This window comes from Pipistrellus kuhlii, unplaced genomic scaffold, assembly GCF_014108245.1.
Source record: "Pipistrellus kuhlii isolate mPipKuh1 unplaced genomic scaffold, mPipKuh1.p scaffold_m20_p_3, whole genome shotgun sequence".
Taxonomy (NCBI): Eukaryota; Metazoa; Chordata; class Mammalia; order Chiroptera; family Vespertilionidae; genus Pipistrellus; species Pipistrellus kuhlii.
The window spans coordinates 45,405,567-45,424,526 of NW_023425529.1; the positions used below are offsets into that span (position 1 = coordinate 45,405,567).

The 18,960-nt window shown below is 45.5% G+C and overlaps 1 protein-coding gene across 9 annotated transcripts in view; it reads right to left on the minus strand.

Annotated features, from left to right (window-relative positions):
- The window catches only part of LOC118728519 (cyclic AMP-dependent transcription factor ATF-7), a 112,849-nt gene that overhangs the window by 3,039 nt on the left and 90,850 nt on the right, over nucleotides 1-18,960 (minus strand). For 8 of the 9 annotated variants that reach the window (XM_045588032.1, XM_036455060.2, XM_036455058.2 and 5 more), the window contains 6 exons: nucleotides 17,603-17,702; nucleotides 16,978-17,091; nucleotides 16,207-16,359; nucleotides 14,942-15,139; nucleotides 12,840-12,948; nucleotides 615-5,926 (listed from right to left, as the gene is read on the minus strand). In XM_045588032.1, coding sequence (XP_045443988.1) covers nucleotides 5,709-5,926; nucleotides 12,840-12,948; nucleotides 14,942-15,139; nucleotides 16,207-16,359; nucleotides 16,978-17,091; nucleotides 17,603-17,702 — 892 coding nt within the window. In that variant the 3' untranslated portion in view covers nucleotides 615-5,708. Of the gene's footprint in view, nucleotides 1-614; nucleotides 5,927-12,839; nucleotides 12,949-14,941; nucleotides 15,140-16,206; nucleotides 16,360-16,977; nucleotides 17,092-17,602; nucleotides 17,703-18,960 lie in introns of those variants that run through there. The other variant, XR_004990919.2, reaches the window with a different exon arrangement.

Here is an 18,960-nt window from a genome sequence, read left to right on the forward strand (position 1 = left end):
ACGTGCCCTGATCAGGAATTGAACTGGCAACCTCTTGGTGCATGAGACGATACTCAACCAACTGAGCCACACTGGCCAGTGCTACCTGTTGTTTTTTGAGAACTCTCTTACCTGCTACCTAACCAATGCCCGCCCCCCAATGCCCATAGCATTTATCCTATCATAGAAAGGTTCTCCTTTGATCTCTGTGCATTCCCTCATCATGTTGGACACTTCTTGAAGATAGGGCTTATTTTTGCTGTTTTAAAAAAATTGCTGGGAGCGGGTGGGTACAAAACTGAAAGGTGAGAGGGCACTTGCTTTCAAACACCATCCCATCCCCCATCCACATAAAGCACACACCTCCTCCAGTGAGTGCTCCCATGATGCTCTGGGCCCTTGTCCCCAGGGCAGTACACAGATCTGAGCCCTGCCTTCGGTTGTGCTATGTATTTATTTAAGACACTGCCTTGTCTAGACTGTCTTCACTGCAGAAAAAGGAAGGGTAAGAATCTTGGCTCCTCCTGTTTTAGGAAATGGGGAGGTGAGGAAGATCAGACGTGAAGCCCAATGAGTCCCCAGGAAGAGTGACAGTGGGACTTGTAGATCAGAGGATCGAAACATCAGACATAACAGTGGTTCTCTCGAGAGTTTAATGTTATATTTGCAGCATAAATAAGGCACAATATATGTCAGGGCAAGGGAGAGGGGGAAGGCCGCCTGGGGGTAATGCTGAGTGGCAAGGGGAGAGAAGAAGGGACGGTGGGGGAGAACGGAGCGAAGCCTCTGCCTCGCCCGTTCTGGGGTTGTGAGCCTGCTCACAGGGGTCATGCTGAATGGGATGGAGGGGGGAGGGAGACCATGGTTTTGTAACAAAATAGCCTGTAGCACTGCATGCTCCCACCTGTCAAAGCCCACCACCGGGGAGACTCAGACCCCCAGTAGAGTTCCTTGATGAGATGGAGAGGTTTTGCTACATGTCAAAGATATACAGATGAGCAGAGATATAACCATAGATACACACTGCTTTCTTTTCAACAGATACTATATCAAGAGGTGGCAGCCTCTGCTGCGGGGCTGGAGGCTCATCTCCCTGCCTGAAGGTGTGTGTGAGTGTGTGTGTGTGTGTGTGTGTGTATGTGTGTGTGTGAACTGAACAGCTAAACTCCAGCTGGTCCTTCCTGTAACAAAGAGTGTGGAGTGACCAGTCTGCAAGGGAATATGGGACACATCTGCCCAGCCGACGCAGGACAGGTTTTAGGGCTAAGTAGGACGAAGATAAACCTAGATTTCGAGATGAATGATCTGGTTGTTGTTTTAATGGGGGTGGAGAGGGGCTGGAGGAAATGGAAAAACACATGTGTTAGTGCTAAGGCAGAGGAGGTACTCAAATCGTCTGGATACCCTGCAAGAACTTCCCAGTTGCTCCGAGGGCGGTGGTTCTCAAACCTTAGTGTGATAAGAACCACTCGGAGTGCTTGTGGGAGCCCATCCCCAGGGTTTCTGATTCAACAGGTCAGGGGTGGGGCCCAAACGTGCATTTCTCACAAGTTCCCAGATGCGGGTGCTGCTGGTCCTGGGCCATGTTCTGAGAACCATCGCCCTAAGGAAAAGCCAAAGCAACTAATGCTCAAAGCCACTTCTTACAGCTAAAACAGCACTCACCAGTAGCGGCTAATGCCGTAAGATATCTCTGTGCTACCAGCCCCCATTAAAAACAAACCCTACCAGCACAGCACAAGCCTGCCTCTACAAAGGGCACAAGCTGCCTTAACCTCCCCTATTCTCCCCAGCCTTTTCTCATTCTTTCCCCAAAAAGAGATGAAAGAAGTGGTACAAAGGGTGGGAATGGTGACCAGCAGCCGCCTCTGCTCATTCCAGCTGGGTCAGCACCCTGGGAGGGGGTTTGTGTCTGTGTGCACGTGTGTGTTGTAAACAGAAACAAACAGTTTTGTACTCTGAGGGGAGATTAGGGTGTGGGAGATTGAGAATCCTCACTTGTCTCAGTCCTCCCTCCGCCTCGGTCAAACAGAAGTCTAAAGAAAGCACAAAGAGCACATCAACAAAGGCATATGTGATACAGCTAGGACTGGATTCTAAACAGACTGGTTATGAAATAAAAAACAATACTTTTCCTTCCTGTGTATACAATGTACAATATTAATGGAAATTAATGACGTGGGGATGGAAAGGAAGTTCTGAAAGAAAGGGAGAACTTTTGTGAGGGGGAGCGGTCTCAGGGTAGCACCTTTAATGGAGCCTCTCAGGTGGGACGCGGGCCTCAGAAGCCAGAGGAGAACGTGTCTGCTCGGTGGGCAGGCTGTAAACAGGCCTGGCGATGACTAAGCACCCCGGCTCTGAGTGGTGCCAGGGCAGGGAATTGGGAAAGGAGCCAAGAACAGCACGACAGGCATAGGAAGGCCACAGGTGAAGTTCGGTTAGGTCACCTCTTTTACCACCACCGAGAGTTCATGGTCTGGTCTTAGGGCCAAGAAGAGGAGAAGCAGCTGAAGGAAGCCAGATGTGGGGCGCACAGCCAACAGGCACAGGGAGTGAGGGAAGAAGCTCCTCCTCTTTCTGTCTCCGAGCTATGGGGAAGCTTCTCAGCTTTTCAGCTCTAAGCACACCTTCCAGGAAATGGGCAGACTGCACGCCAGACCTGGTTCTGGCCCCTGTCTCTAGGTCAGGGGTGGGGAACCTTGTTCCTGCCAAAGGCCATTTGGATATTTATAACATTATTCAAAGGTCATACAAAATTATTAACTTAAAAATTAGCCGTCTGTATTTGGTTACACATTTAATTAACTCACCCCAATACCTTGCCAAGGCCAGCCCAAATGATTCCACGGGCCTTGCACGGCCTGCGTGCCGGAGGTTCCCCACCCCTGCTTCATGGCTTGCACGCCCAGCAGCTGTGTCTTGGAGTGAAGTGAGAGGCCGAGTCCTGTGCTCAGTTGGAAGAGTCCTAGGGTCCACACCTCAGCCCCTTCAGAAGTGTCTCCCCCGGGCTCCCTGGCAGCCTAACGAAGGGCTAAAGGACACCCTCTCTGGTGTTTGGTTCTGGTGCAGATGAGTCTGGAAGGCAAAGAGCACGGGAGAGCAGCCACGGGAGGCAGTGAGGACCAGGTCATGACATTCCCCTTGGTATAAGAGAGGCTCATGGTAAGCAATTGTCTGTTTGTAGTGAGACCGAGGACCAACTGAAGATTGGTCTGCAGGCTCGTCCTGCCCCTTCCTCAAGTCACTGCTGCTTTCTTACTGAGGTTCTGGCAATGCCCCTCACTCAGGTCCCCAGTGCGAACACCCGACTGATGAAAACGAGAGTTAGACGTGGGGTTAAGAAATGAACCGAGACCCTCTACGTAAACGAGCCATCCTACTCAGGGGCGGATGGGCAGAGCAGCCTCCTCCAGCGCCCAGCAGCGAGGCAAGGCCTGTGTGAGATTCTCCATTTGAAACACACTTGACTGAAGGCGGAAGAAAATAGTGAAGGGTCTTATGAAGGCTCCTTAGGAGCCATAAACTCAGTCAAGCTTAAAGGCAAGGCTGATGGTGGGAAATCAATAGAATAAAAAACTGAAACAAAACTAAAGTAGAAGAGCCCGGGAGCAGTGTCTGCGAGCCCTGAGCGCGAGTTATGGCTGTGAATTTTACAGGCGAGCGGAGTCCCTGGAGGCGGAAACCTGCATCCTGACCATCTGCCTTGCCATTTGCTAATCTGAGTCACCTCAGGGGCTGTTCCTGTTGGGTCCCGGGTGGTAGAGGATGAGAAAACCACGTTTCTCTCCTTTCTCTTCACCAGGTGTGGCTTGTTCAGCACCAGCTCTGCAAGGGGAAATTAAAAACAATGCAGTGGAACATGCCACCTGACTGGCTCACCGGTTTATCACTCTGAGGAGACTGCAATCTTGTAGCTGAGGACATTTCCTCGTTCCCCTGGGCCAGCCAATTTTGGAAGACAAAACAACAATTTAAGACGGAGGTAGAGAGATGGAGAAAAGGACATTCTTGGCTTTGGCAGATGGCAGGTGGCAGCGCTGGGACAATTGGAAGGGTTTCAGACTGAAGAGCCACTAAAGCTGACATACCTATCCACAGGCCTCTGGCTTTGGATTGCTTCCTATGGCCCTGGTAGAAATTGCATAGTTCAGAGCCAAAGGAAGATGAGAAGTCTTCATGGGGAAGAGAGAGAGACCAGAGGGATGAATTTCTTCCTCTGTAACCCTACTCTTCAGAGTAAGAATGGCTGAGAGCAATAGTCACCCATTTCCCAGGCAGGCTAGACCTTTCAATAAGCAGGGCTCTTCTGCTGAGCTCAGAACTGCACCTCCTCCCTCTCCTCCCCCTGCCCCCCCCCATCCAACTTTGTACTCGGAAAACCCTCGCGGGGCCCTGGCTGTGAGGCCTGAGTCTTGGGGGTTGGCCTATGGAGAAGCACCGCATTGAGGGGGCAAAAAGCAGAAAAGAGCTGAAGAGAGGCCTAGTGGCCAGGCTACGAGCCTGCTGAGAGGAACAAGGGAGATCCAGAGGGGGTGGGGCACGTGGGAATACAAGACCCTAGCTCAGGGAAGGCAGATGAGTGAGGCTGAGAAGGGGAAAGTGAGGGACAGCTGGTTCAGGGCTGCATCTGAACCAGCCGTGGAGAGAGGCATTCATGTGGCCAGGAGAACCAAGAGGGAGAGGCAGAGGCGGAAAGCTGACCAAAAGGAATATGCATGCTTTGGTCAGTCAACTCCTTTACAACAAAGAGTCACTCCATTAACCTGATGGAACAAGCTTTCCTGCCTGACCTGATGATTAGGCTGAAGAAGGAGGGAGTGGGGAGGGGAGGAGTCAGTCAGTCAGATCCTGGCTCTTCCCCTTTCCCTGCCAAGTCCTAGCTGATAAGGCCACCAGGTGATTGCAAGGCTTAGTGGGAAGTGGAAAAGACCCCACCACTAGACTGGGAAAACTCAAGAGGCAAAACGTGTTATCCAAATAGCCCTGCAAACAGACTAAAAAGGACTAGAACTCTTGGGGTTTTGTTTCTTTCTTTTTCCTTTTTTTTTGTTTTTTGTTTTTTTGTTTTTGTTTGTTTTGGTAGAAAATAGGGAGAAGGACTAAAGTTTATGGAAGAGCTGGAAAAAATATTGCTACTTCATACATCAAAGGTAACTTTACAATCTCCCTAAGTGAATATTTTGACTAGAATTTTGGATGGGTAAAAAGGGATATAAGCAGCTACTGGGACACAATGTCCTGAGTCCATGAGGGGGCTGGAGATGGGTCAGCAGTTGATTCTCCATCAATTCTGGCTCTCTCTACCTAGCAGGTAGTGACATGCTGCTAAGGAACAAGAAGGTAACAGTTATGGCTTATTGGGAAGAGAGGAAACTGGGAAACCGGAAACCTACAAGTGCAAGGGTTAGTGTTCAGAGAGAGAAGTACGGGTGCATGGGCGAGGGTGGCTGACTGTTCAGACCATGTGGAAGGGCCTCTGGCTGTGAGGACTTCAGAAACCCCCCCTTCCGGGATGATCTATGTGGCTCCGGGGCTGGGAGGCTCCTAGTACAGGTGTCAACGTACACGACCATGTGGCTGAAGAGAAAAGCCCCACAGCTGTCCTTTACTCACAACACACAGTCCCCCCACACCGCCATGTCCAAGGCAGACGGGAGGGGTAAGATGACACCTCTCTTGGCTCTCGAACGGGCGAGCTCTGGCTGGGGACCTCTCCACCAGGGGAGGCATCATCTGCCCGCAGACTGGGACTGTGGAGTCATAATCACATGCGACTGAATGGGCATGCTCAGTTCTGTCCTTTGGCTGGCCATCTGCGTGAGGACTGAGGTGGCCACCGCTTCAGCCGCAGAGCGAACGCTGAGGCCATTGCTGGGTGCTGTTGCTGAGCTGTGCTGGATCACGGGGGCTGGGGAACCCGTCGGCTCCGAGCTTTCCTTGGGGCTTTCTGCCAGGGAAGGAGGGCAAACAGCAGAGAGCAAGTGGTTAGAAAACAGCATGGGGAAACAGGCGGAACTACCTTTTGCCGCAATTCTAAAGCAGACCGAAGGAAAAGGAAGCCTATCTTTTTTTTGATGGTGGAGAAACTTCCCAGATTTTGGCTTCTAAGCTATGAATGAGCTAGGAAGCAGTAAGCCATGAGAAGGGAAACAAAAACTAAACAAATTAACCTACCTATCCAATAAAGCAAATCCCCAACATGCTAATTACACTGTCTGGCTTCTAGGTCTCTGTATGTAGTTCATTACCCTACTGGAACAGTCTTCTTAGTCATGTTTTAAAGGTGATTTTTGTTGTTGTTAATTTTCATCCGAGGATACTTTTTCCATTTATTTTTTAAGAGAGAGTGGGAGGGAGAGTAAAACATTGATGTGAGAGAGATACATTAATTAGTTGCCTCCTGCACACACCTGGACCAGCTACGTGCCCTTGACCAAGAACTGAACCTGTGATGCTTCGTGCATGAGTCAATGCTCTTGCCACTGAACACCCCAACCAGGACTACAGGTGATTTGAAATAGCTTTATTTTTAGCTATCTTTTCTGATTAATTGCCACAGGAACTTGGCAATTAATTCTTTTTTCTATTCCTTTAGAATGTCATTACACCATAGGTAAGCCTAATAAACATCAAGCTACAATCAAATAATGTCATAAATAATTAGTGTTAAGTGAACCCCAAGGTTCACTTAACACAATAAACCCCAAAGAGTTTACCTTCTAAGCTATTACTTAGCTAGGTATTACTGATTTAAAATATTTGATGAGTTTTGCCACTCCACCTAATGTGACAGTAACATTTCACTAAACACAAGTATCTGAACTACATACTGATAGTTCCATGTTGCTCATCAGTCAAGGAGCTTTCTTAAATGGCTGACAGCCTTGGTGGGCTGCTTAGAGGGAGAGATGTTGGAATGAGGGGAAACTTCCAATAGTTAGCTGTATATATATATATATATTTATTATTATTATTATTATTATTATTATTATTATTTTTAGCTGTATTTTTGACCTGAAGAATGCCTGAGTCTTTTTTTAGAATCTGTGAAGCCTTCTTTGTTGCACTCAGGAAATTAACTATTTCACTGCTTGTGCTTTCAGAGCACACATTCATTTATTCATCACATATTTAATGAGCATTGTCCATGTGCCGGACACTGAGGTATATAAAGAATAAAACGGTATCCCTGCCTTTAGGAAGCTCCCAATCTAAGGGCTTTCTTTCTTTCTTTTTTTAAAAAAATTTATTTTATTGATTTTCCCCCCATAGCATTGGTTTTTATTTCTAAGCCAAACATTCCACCTTTATAGTGAATAATGCAACCTGCAGAAGACTCTTTTACAGAGAGGAAGAGAGAGGAATAGAGAGTTAGAAACATCGATGAGAGAGAAACATTGAACAGCTGCCTCCTGCGCACCTCCTATGGGGCATGTGCCTGCAATCAAGGTGCATGCCCTTGACCGGAATTGAACCTGGGACCTTTCAGTCAACAGGCCGATGCTCTATCCACTGAGCCAAACCTGTTAGGGCTAAGAGCTTTCTCAACAGGGATATCTGTGCTTACTCTACTAACAGGTTGACATGTTTATCTCCTCATAGCCTCGAGTCTCTCAGAGGTAGAGACAGCATTTCGTTTGTATTGTGCTAAATACCTACTATAATGTCTACATCACACAGCAGGAACTATATACATTTTTGCTGTAACAAATAAGGAGTTTAATGGAATGACTAAATGTCAGAGTTCTTATAGGGGTTGAGTAGAAAACTTACTGTACATAGTTTTCATACCAATACTCAACCCTTGTCTTCCTTTCTGCCAAGGGTCATCTGGATATTTATAAATAATTCGAGAGCCATACAAAATTATCAACTTAAAAATCAGTCTGCTATCTGTGTTAGTTTGGGGTGGGGTGTTTCATTAAACCTTTGGATCTCAAATGTTATATTGCAGGCCACAGGCATGACAGGCCATGAGCAGGTGAGGAAACAATGGAAAAGTGTTCAAAACTCCTTTGTCGCCTAATGAGCTTCTGAATGTATCACTGTGGTCCACAGAGAAGGCTGGAGAAGGGAGCAAAGAGATGCTGTATCAGCTACTGCAGCCTTAAAACAAAGTTGGTGTCTCTGTGGATTTTAAAATTGTTCATATGCAGCTTATTTTATTTTTGTTTAATCAAATAAGCAAGAGGGCTTTATTTCCATGGGGTGGGGGACATTAGTCTTCTGCCCTAGCTGGTTTGGCTCAGTGAATAGAGTGTTGGCCTGTGGAATGAAGGATCCCGGGTTCGAGTCAGGTCAAAGGCATGTACTTTGGTTGCAGGATCCCTGGCCCTGGTTGGGGTGCATGGAGGCGGCAATCAATTGATGTGTCTCTCACATTGATGTTTCTCTCTTTCTGTCTCTCTCCCTCCCCTTCATCTCTCTTAAGAACCAATGTAAAATATTCTCGGGTGAGGATTAACAACAACAATAACAAAAAAATTAGTCTGCTATTGTTGGTCCCAAACATTCCATTAACTCACCCATAATGCCTTGGCAGGGCCAAACCAAATGATTTTGTGGGCCCTACAGAGCCTGTGGGCAGGACATTCCCCACTCTTGCGTTAGCTCATGAAAAGTTTCTGAAACGGTTGATCATACATTGTAAAACACTTAACTTTGGTTAACAGACCACCACACTCAGCTTCTCAGCTGGTTTTCCTCCTACCTTCTAGGCTGCTCATCTCAGCCACTTTTGTGCGTTTCTTCTCATCTCTCTGACCTCTTCAAATGTTGTAGTATCCCAGGGCCGAGCCCTGGGAATTCTCTTTTTCTACCTATGGGCTCTCCCTTGACAATAATATTTCATCCAGTTTTATGGCATTAAAAACTAGCCTGGTTACGATGGCTCCGTGGTTGAGCATCGACCTATGAATCAGGAGGTTACGGTTTGATTCCTGGTCAAGTTACATGTCCAGGTGGCAGTCTTGATCCCCAATCATGCAGGAGACAGCCAATCAATGATTCTATCGCATCATTGATGTTTCCATTTCTCTCCCTCTCCCTCTAAAATCAATAAAAATGTATTTATAAAAACCTAACTATATGCTGCTGATTCCCATCGTCATATCTTGCAGACTTTCCTCTGAACTGCAGACCCATGTAACCAGCTGTCTGCTTGACTCCACCTTCAAAACAAATAGCCTTCTGCCCAGCTGGTGTGGCTTAGTTGGTTGAGCCTCATCCCATGTCCCAAGGAGGTGGTGGTTCGATTCCCAGTCAGAGCACATGCCCATGTTGTAGGCTTGATCAGGGTGTGTGCAGGAGGCAACCAATCAATGTCTCTCTCGAACACTGATGTCTCTCTCTCCCTCTCTCTCTCTCTCTCTCTCTCTCTCTCTCCTTTTCTCTTCTTCCTTCCCTCCCTACTTTCCATTTTCTCTAAAAATAAATGAATGAATAAATAAATGGAAAAAATATCCTTGGTGAATATTAACAAAAACAAACAAACAAACAAACAAACAAACAAAAAGACTGACAGGCTTCTTAAACTCAGCTTGTCCAAAAATGAGCTCCAAATATACCTCCCATTTAATTTCCTCCTATACTTTCCCCTATTTCAATTAATGGCAAATACATTCTTGCAGTTGCTTGGGCCAAAAACTTTGGTGTAACTTTTATTCTTCTTGTTCTCATATATACTGTTACATTTGGCCCCATCATCAAACCCTGTCACTCTAACTTTAAAATATCCTGAATTCAACACCTTCTCACCACTTTCACTTCCACCATCTTGGTCCAAGTTTCCAACAACTCTTGTGCCAATTGAAGTTTCCTGTCCAAATGTAAGTCAGATCAGTCACGTCACAGCTCTGCTGAAAACCCTCTGATGGTCCTCAGTGCAGAGTAAAAGCTGAGGTCCTCACCATGTCTGACAAGGCCCCCCACAAAGACGCTCCCTTTACCTTCCCTATCTCATCTCCAACTAGCCTCCAGGCCCATTCCCTCTAATCCAGCCACACAGCCTCCTTGATGGTCCTAGAATGTGCCAGGCACACTCCCACTTTGGATCTTTGCCTTTGCTCTTCTTCCTGCAGTACTTTCCTCACATAAGTGCATGGCTAGCTCCCTCACTTCCTTAAGGTCTTTATTCAAAAGCTACCTCAAAAAAACAAGAACAAAAAACAAAAACATGAAACAAACAAACCCCCCCCCTAAAAGCCACCTCATCTAAAATTTCAACCTTGCTGTCAACACTGCATATTTCTCTTCATGTTTTATTTTTTTCTTCCAAGCATTTACTATTTAAAATTTAAAAAAAATACATTTTTATTGATTTCAGAGAGAGGAAAGAAGAGGGAGAGATAGAAACATCAATGAGGAGAACCAAGATGGCAGCATAGGTAAACATAGCCTCTCACAACCACATCAAAATTACAACCAAAAAGCAGAACAACTACCACCCAGAACCGAGGGAAAGCTGGCTGGGTGGAAGTTCCACAACTAGAGAGGGGAAGAAAGCACACTGAAACTGGTAATAGGTGTGGAGGTGCAGAAAGCGCTGGCACCTAGATGTGCTGTTCTTTAATTGGAAGGGAGATACAAGCTCCCACTTGCTCTGAACTCCAGTTCCAGGCAAGACTCTGGGGGACCCAGACACATACCGGGAGAAACTGGACTGTCTGGCATTGGGACAGGAATACGAGGGTGGCTTACTCTCAGAGGGGCTCACAGCGATCATTGTTCCTGCACAGGGCACAGATGCTCAGACCCGGGGACCTCTCCAGGGCAGGGATGTTTGCTCTGGAAGCCACTGCTGTTTGCTCCACCCTGGTGATTCTCAGAGACCTGCTCCACCCAATTTACAATCCTACCCAAGCTGTTCACATTGGCCTTTGAATATGAATGGCCTGTCCTTTTTCCACCTAAAATCTGTCCAACTCCAGCTGGGTCAGAGAGCCAGGGCTTCCAAAAGAAGACCCAGGACCCACTGGCAGAAGCAGCCAGCCTTACTTCACAGCTGGGCCTCATCTGGATACTTCCAAATCCTACACAAAGAAGAGGAATCTGAAAATGTCTCTATAGATCCTGCTGGGTGACCCCAGACAGTGGCTGACCTTGCACCTCCTTGGAGATCCAAGAGCCAGTGTACCCAGTGAACAGAGTGAGACCATACTGGATTACAACTCTTCACATCCATAAGAGACATACTCAGGGGGCAGGCTAAGTAAGCACCAAAGCCCCACTGAAGCAAGTCCTGCCCCATAAGGGTGTCTCCTGTGCAATACATCTTCCAGTGTAGACATAGCTGGTCATCACAGCCAACTGGCCTGGAGGTCAATTCCTCCCAGTGATACCAACAGCAATCAAGGGTTAACTACAACAAGACTGAGCACACAGCCCACAAAGGGGTGCACTAAGAGCGTCCACCTCAGGTGACTGGAGAGGCTGAGCCACTGGGCAACACAAGGCCACTCTATCAACTTAAGGAGACTCAGCAGCTACCAACTACATAGAACAAACACAGGAAAGCAGCCAAAATGCAGAGATAAAGAAACAAGTCACAAATAAAAAGAAATGTATGAAAGCAAAATATTGGATTTAGAGTTCCAAACCACAGTTATAAGGTTACTTAAGAATCTTCTAAAAACCTCTGAGAAATTTAGTGAGACTCTCAATGATATGAAAAAGGACCAATTAGAAATTACGTGTACACTGACTAAAATAAAGAATAATATACAGAGATCCAATAGCAGACTAGAGAATCCCAAAAATCAAGCCAAAGATTTGAATTACGAAGAAGCAAAAAGCCAAGAAAGAAGGAAAAAAGAATCCAAAAATATGAAGATAGTGTAAGGAGCCTCTGGGTCAACTTCAAGCATACCAACATCTGAATTATGGGGGTGACAGAAGAAGAGACAGAGCAATATATTGAAAAGCTATTTGAAGAAATAATGACAGAAAACTTTCCTTACCTGGTGAAAGAAATAGACTTACAAGTCCAGGAAGTACAGAGAACCCCAAACAAGAGGAATCCAAAGAGGACCACACCAAGACACATCATAATTAAAATGCCAAGGACAGCCAAAACCGGCTCAGTGGATAGAGCGTCGGCCTGCAGACTGAAAGGTCCCGGGTTCGATTCCGGTCAAGGGCATGTACCTTGGTTGCGGGCACAACCCCAGTGGGGGGGGTGCAGAAGACAGCTGATCGATGATTCTCTCTCATCGATGTTTCTATCTCTCTATCCCTCTCTCTTCCTCTCTGTGAAAAATCAATTAAAAAAAAAATGCCAAGGACAAAAGACAAAGAGAGAATCTTAAAAGCAGCAAGAAAAAAACAGTTAGTTACCTACAAGGGAGAACTGTCAGTTGATTTCTCAACAGAAACTATGCAGGTCAGATGGGAGTGGCAAGAAATTTACAAAGTGATAAATAACAAGAATCTACAACCAAGATTACTCTATTTGGCAAAGCTATCATTTAGAATTGAAGGTCAGATAAAGAGCTTCATACGCAAGAAAAAGCTAAAGTAGTTTATCACCACCAAACCAGTATTATATGAAATGCTGAAGGGTATTCTTTAAGAGGAAGAAGAAGAAAAAGGTAAAGATAAAAAATTATAAAAACAAAGTGACAATAAATACATATCTGTCGACAAGTGAAGCTAAAAATCAAATGAATAAAAAACCTGATGGCTCAGCTGGCATGGCCCAGTGGTTGAGCATCAACCTATTAACCAGGAGGTCAGGGTTCAGTTCCCGGTCGGGGCACATGCCTGGGTTGGACCCCCCAGAACACTGAGAACAGAGTTATAAAATTACAAACATTTGCGACACTCAGTGCATTCTGACCTGGCTTAGGTTGTAAGCCACTTACCTAAGTAGCCTTGGGTCTTTTTCTGTAGTGCAGTGACTGGACAGTCTTTATGAGCTAACAGTAGCTGTTTCAACTGAGCCACCTCATTGCGTAGTAATGTGACTTCATTCTGGGGGCGGGAGGGAAGAAAACAGTATCAAGAAAATTCATCCTTCACTCTTTAACCCCCAGTGACCAACTCTCAAAGTGATGACAGAATACTGCCTGGATTTTCTCTTCCAAATCTGGAGACTTCTGACCCAGCGAGGCTTCAGCTAGCCCAGGGCCAGTAGAATCATGAGTTCGATGACAGGAGCTGCTTACAATGTAAGGTAGGGATTTACAATAGAAAAATTACTCCTATACAGGATAAACATGATTATACCAAAATTAATAATGCATAAGTCCTGTGACTAAGAAAGTGTACTTCCATGACTTTCAATCTATTTAACAGAATGACCTATTCAAATGTGTATAATGTTCACTGCAGCATTGCTGTTCTAGCAAAAAATTAGAAACATTACAAATACCCAGACCTTGTAATGTAACTACACTATAGAATGTACTACTATCCAGCCATTTTAAAAAACACACAATCCCTCCCTGACTCCCCTACAAAAACTATAAATGAAGATAGTATTTAGAAATCCATATATTTCTGGACTCTGGCTGGGTAGCTCAGCTGGTTAGAGCATTATCCTGATACACCAAGGTTGTGGGTTCAATTACGGGTCAGGACACATACAGGAATCAACCAACGAATGCATAAATAAGTGGAATAACAAATTGATGTTTCTTTCTTCTTTCTAAAAAAAGTGTCTGGTAGGTGCACATCAAACTTACCTATAGGGAAAAGAATAAGTTTGGAAAGGCATGCTGAAGAGGGATTTTGTGGTGTGTTTTTTTTTTTTGTTGTTGTTGTTAATCCTCACCTGAGGATTTTTTTCCATTGATTTTCAGAGGGAGAAGAAGAAAGAGAGAAACATCTATGTGAAATAGAGACACATCAATTGGTTGCCTGCAGCAGCGCCCAATCGTGGGGGCCAGGATCAAACCTATGATCCAGGTATATTCTCTTGACCGGGAATTGAACCTGTGACCCTTAGGTGCTCAGATGTGGGGTGGAGTCGGGAGATGCTCTAACCCAGTGGTCAGCAAACTCATTAGTCAACAGAGCCAAATATCAACAGTACAACGATTGAAATTTCTTTAGAAAGCCTAATTTTTTAAACTTAAACTTTATAGGTAGGTACATTGTTATTAACCTAATTAGAGTACTCCTAAGCTGGCCTTTGCTAAAAACTCAAGGGGCCAAAGAGCCGCATATGGCTCGTGAGCCACAGTTTACAGACCACTGCTCTAACCATTGAAAATACCAGCCAGGGCGAGACTGTTTTTCTTCTACCTCTTTGTGTGTATGTATGTGAAAATATTATCTTGTAATGAAATATTTTAAATAATCAGAAGGAAAAATAATATTCAAGAAAATGTATGGCCCTGACTGGTTTGGCTTAGTGGATAGAGCATCAGCCTGTGGACTGAAAGGTCCCGGGTGTGATTCTAGTCAAGGGCAAGTACCTTGGTTTCAGGCACATTCCCAGTAGGAGGTGTGCAGGAGGCAGGTTAGTAATGTTTCTCTCTCATCGATGTTTCTAACTCTCTATTCCTTTCCCTTCCTCTCTGTAAAAAAACAGTAAAATATATTTAAAAAAAGAAAAGGAAATGTATGGATTATAATTGTTCTATTTTTGCTTGTGTGGCTTTTTCTTTCTTTTATTAAGCTGATTTATCTGGGACAAATGCATTTCCCTTTGGGTATTCCATGACCCCAGTCAGAGTTTACTGATGACTTAAAAGAGCATCCTGGGGTGCTTAATTTAATTCCCTTCACCCAAATGGGTCTATGAATAAATCATTCCAGTAGCAGATTTGGCAGTCGATGATGTCTTTTCCAATCCCTGGGGAAGAGATTTCAACTCTGGCAGTAAGAGATTCTTCCTGGAACATCTTCTGTATCTGTCCTAACTTAAGTAATTACCACCTTCTATTATATTGTCCCATTTTTTTCTGACTCAACACTTTCAAGCCTCAACAATCTCGACAGCCATCTAGGACCCACTCACACTCAGCTGAATGTTCTGAGAAGTGAGTTCCTCTGCCTTCTTCTCTAGGGAGGACACCCACAGCTTCCGCTTCTGACGGCAGCGAGAGGCAGCAGCCCGGTTGCGCTCCAAAAAGCGCTGCCGCCGCTCATCCGGATCTTCATCCACCGTGCGCCGCCGGCGCCCGCCTGTGCTGGGGGTGGGCTGGGCTGGTGAGACCTGTTGCCCAAGAAGGAAGCGGAGTTACTTGAAAGGAATTAAACCTGGTGTTAAGGTATATTGGTAAGACCTGTAAAGGGATGTATCAATCTCTGTAACCACAGCAAGTCTCATCACTATGTATATCCTTAGCTTCTCTTTTGAAATTGTTCCCTCATTCTGCCTCCCATTTCCTTCCAGTCTTCTCAAGTCCCAAACTTATACAACCAGAGCTCAGTTGGAAACTGATTATCTGAGACAGACAGACAAAATGAATCCAGGATCACTTTTTGTTTCTTATAGGGAATCTTGTAGGGAAGGAAAGCATAAAGAAGGATATTGGGAACTTTTAGCAAGTCTGGAATAAAAAGTTTACAAATCACTGATTTGAACAAGCAATAAATACAAACAACTGAAAATCTCCCTATGCAGTAACACCCTAGCACCACAGACCTACTAGTCAAGGATTCATGACCCTTTCTGTGGAAAGCCAAATTCCCACCACCCCAAAATTTTCTTTAAATGTCTATAATGGAAGGAGTCAGTCTCTTAACTATAAGGACCTAAGCTGGCTACACAGTAACTCTCACTGGCTCTGATTTGTGGAACTGGTGCCATCTGGTTGGCATAGGAGCTCAGGGGCTCAGGTCCCCTCCTCCACGGAAAGAGGCTCTGATTTGAGCTTCACAAACTCTAGAGCCACTTCATTGCTCAGGTGGGTTTTGTGTGTGTGTGTGTGTGTGTGTGTGTGTGTGTGTGTGTGTTTAAGACAATAGATGAGAAACAGATTAAGAGAACCTCCTTTGGCTGGTACACATACATCATTCTCATATAGGTAACACCAAAAATTAAGACCTCCTCTGTGACAGTTCTGTATTATCTAGTCTGCTTACATGTAAGTATAACACAAGGGTGGATAAAGAATGGTACTTTTTACTACTGTCAAATTGTCAACAAGAATCAAAGCACAGGAAGGTGTCCAGAAAGATGAAATCTATTCTTCTCTAAATTTTCTGCTCATTGAAAAACATAGGACTTAAAAAGCAATGGTGACATAGCTGGTTCCCCCATCTAAGGGCCCAACTGACCTGTGGCTGGGCAGGGGATGGCGCGTCAGGGTGCTGGATGAGGATCTGGCTCTGCTCAGGACGGGCTGTCACCATGGTGCTGGCGGTACCCACCACCATTCCACAACCTCCATTGATTGAGGAGACTTGGTTGGTTAGGGTGGCTTTTAGTCTCTGTGGAAAAAGATAAGAAAAAAAATAAAAGGTTGTCAAGGGTGAGATTCTATCAAGGATGGGAAGAATGGGCTTGGATTTTATTACTGACTTACAAATAGCTAAAATTTCCATAACAATTTTCCCTTAACAGAGGAAATAAAAGAAAATGACGGGGAGAGAGTGTGCACCTGGATCCCTAAAATGCCTGCTCTATTCCCTGGCTGTCATCCTGGGCACAGTCGGAGGGTGGGGGTGGCTGAGGCAATAGAGTCCAGATGAAAGCTCTCTCCTGGAGCCCGGCCAGGCGCTGGTTACGCAGCTATTCACCTCTTGGCCAGCTCTCCTGCCCACTCATCCACCCTCCATCTGTCACCCTGGAACTGAAACAGCAAGTGTTCCTCCCCAAACAATCTGTGCTCCTCTTCACTGCCATGGTCTATGTACCAGGCTCTAAAGGTGGAAGGGAGGAGATGGGAGTCCGAAATCAGGGTCTCTTTTCCTATAGACCTCACAACAGGGTATCTTTAGCTTTGCCAAGTCCCAGAAGGGTCCCTTGTTTGGCTCATTTGAAAAACCTGGGCTGATCCCACTTCTCTTACAAAGAGCCAATGTTGCCCCAGGCTGGAGTATACTCACCATCTTGGCCTCTGATGGCATAGGGTGGCCAGAGGGAGAAATGGAGCCACTGCTGTTAACTGGTGGGCCAGGGATACCAGGAATGTTGGGCACCATAGACACAGGTCTGGCCAGCTGGATCAAGAGAAGGAAGAAAAACCAGAAGGGAACATAATAGTATTGGTGGAGCAACAGCTTCCCAAAATGCAGTGATTTTGAGATTGGCACATCAGGGCCTGTTCTGTGCAACCTGCCCACAGGGCATACAGGGATCCTGGGAAATACCTCCCCCCGCAGCACTGAATCTAATCTTCCAATGCTATGACAACTTCTATGGGAAGGCTGGGGCTATACTGAGGCAAGTGGTGGGCAATTTGGAAGGTTCTAAGAGCCAAGTGAAAGCAACCAATCAGCAGGCTGGCGAGATCAATTCCTAGACAAGGAGCCAATTGTCCAGATGAGCCTTTGTCTAGTGTTCCATAGTACTGGATTGGCAGAGGTTAGTGAAGCGTTTGGGCAGGCTTCCATGCTCCACTAATACAGACCGGAGCCCACTTTTCCCTGGGGCTCCCGTGTTTAAGAGCATTCAGGTGGAAGGGAGGGAGTGTGTGCTGGTAGGGCTGGCTGTCCCAGCTACAGAGCTTACCGATATAACAGAAGGCATCTGTACCGGAGGCCCTGGCAGCATAGGCATGGTCTGCCCATTAGCAAGATGCATGACGAGAGGAAGGGAGCCAGTGGGAGACCTAGAGGACACATGGAGTGAAATGCTCACAATACAGACCCTTTTGCCTATGGATCTTTTTTCTCCAGTTACAGAAGCTAAAGGGCAACATTGTGTAATCTTGACACCCTCGTGAAGGTGGAAAAGCAGGGAATGATTCGAGATCTTTATTCTTTGCAAAGTAAGCAAATACCACTGAACTCAAATGTGTGGGAAGCAAATCCTATTAAGAGTTCTGAATAATTGCCCTGGCCAGTGTTGCTCAGTTGGTTGAATATCACTGGGCACCGAAAAGGTTGCCGGTTTGATTCCTGGTCTGGGCACATGCCCAAGTTGTGGGTTCAATCCCTGGTTGAAGTGTATATGGGAGACAAACTATCGACATTCAGAATCGATGGGCAGCTAAAGAGCTTCACATATAAGAAAAAGCTAAAGGAGTTCATCATCACCAAAGCAGTATTATATGAAATGCTGAAAGGTATTCTTCGAAAAAGAGGAGGAAGAAGAAAAAGGTAAAGATAAAAATTATGAACAACAAATACATATCTATCAACAAGGGAATCTAATAATCAAGTGAATAGCCGAAACCGGTTTGGCTCAGTGGACAGAGTGTCAGCTTGTGGACTGAAAGGTCCTGGGTTCGACTCCAGTCAAGGGCATGCACATCCCCAGTGGGGTGTGTGTGTGTGCGTGTGTGTGCGTGTGTGTGCAAGGCAGCTGATTGGTGATTCTCTCTCATCAATGTTTCTAACTCTCTATCCTTCTTTCTGTAAAAAATCAATAAAATATATATTAAAAAAAATAAAAATCAAGTGAATAAAACAATCTGATGAACAGAATAAACTGGTAAATATAATAGAATCAGGGGCATAGAAAGAGAGTGGACTGACAATTCTTGGGGGTAAAGGGGTGTGTGGGGGGTGCAGGAAGAGACTGGACAAAAATCGTACACCTACGGATGAGGACAGTGTGTGTGTGGGGAGATAAGGGAAGAGAGTGGGATGGGAACCAGGTGGAGGAGAGCTATGGGGGGGGGGGGGGGGAAGAGGAACAAATGTAATAATCTGAACAATAAAGATTTACTAAATTAAAAAATTAAAAAGTATTAAACCTCCAAATTAATGAAGTATTATCCTCAAATAAATACTTGCTGATCAAAAAGGAGAGGAATCTATTTATTTTGAGAGACAATCATAGTGCCCTAACTGGTTTGGCTCAGTGGATAGAGCATTGGCCTGAGGACTGAAGGGTCCTAGGTTTGATTCCGGTCAAGGGCATGT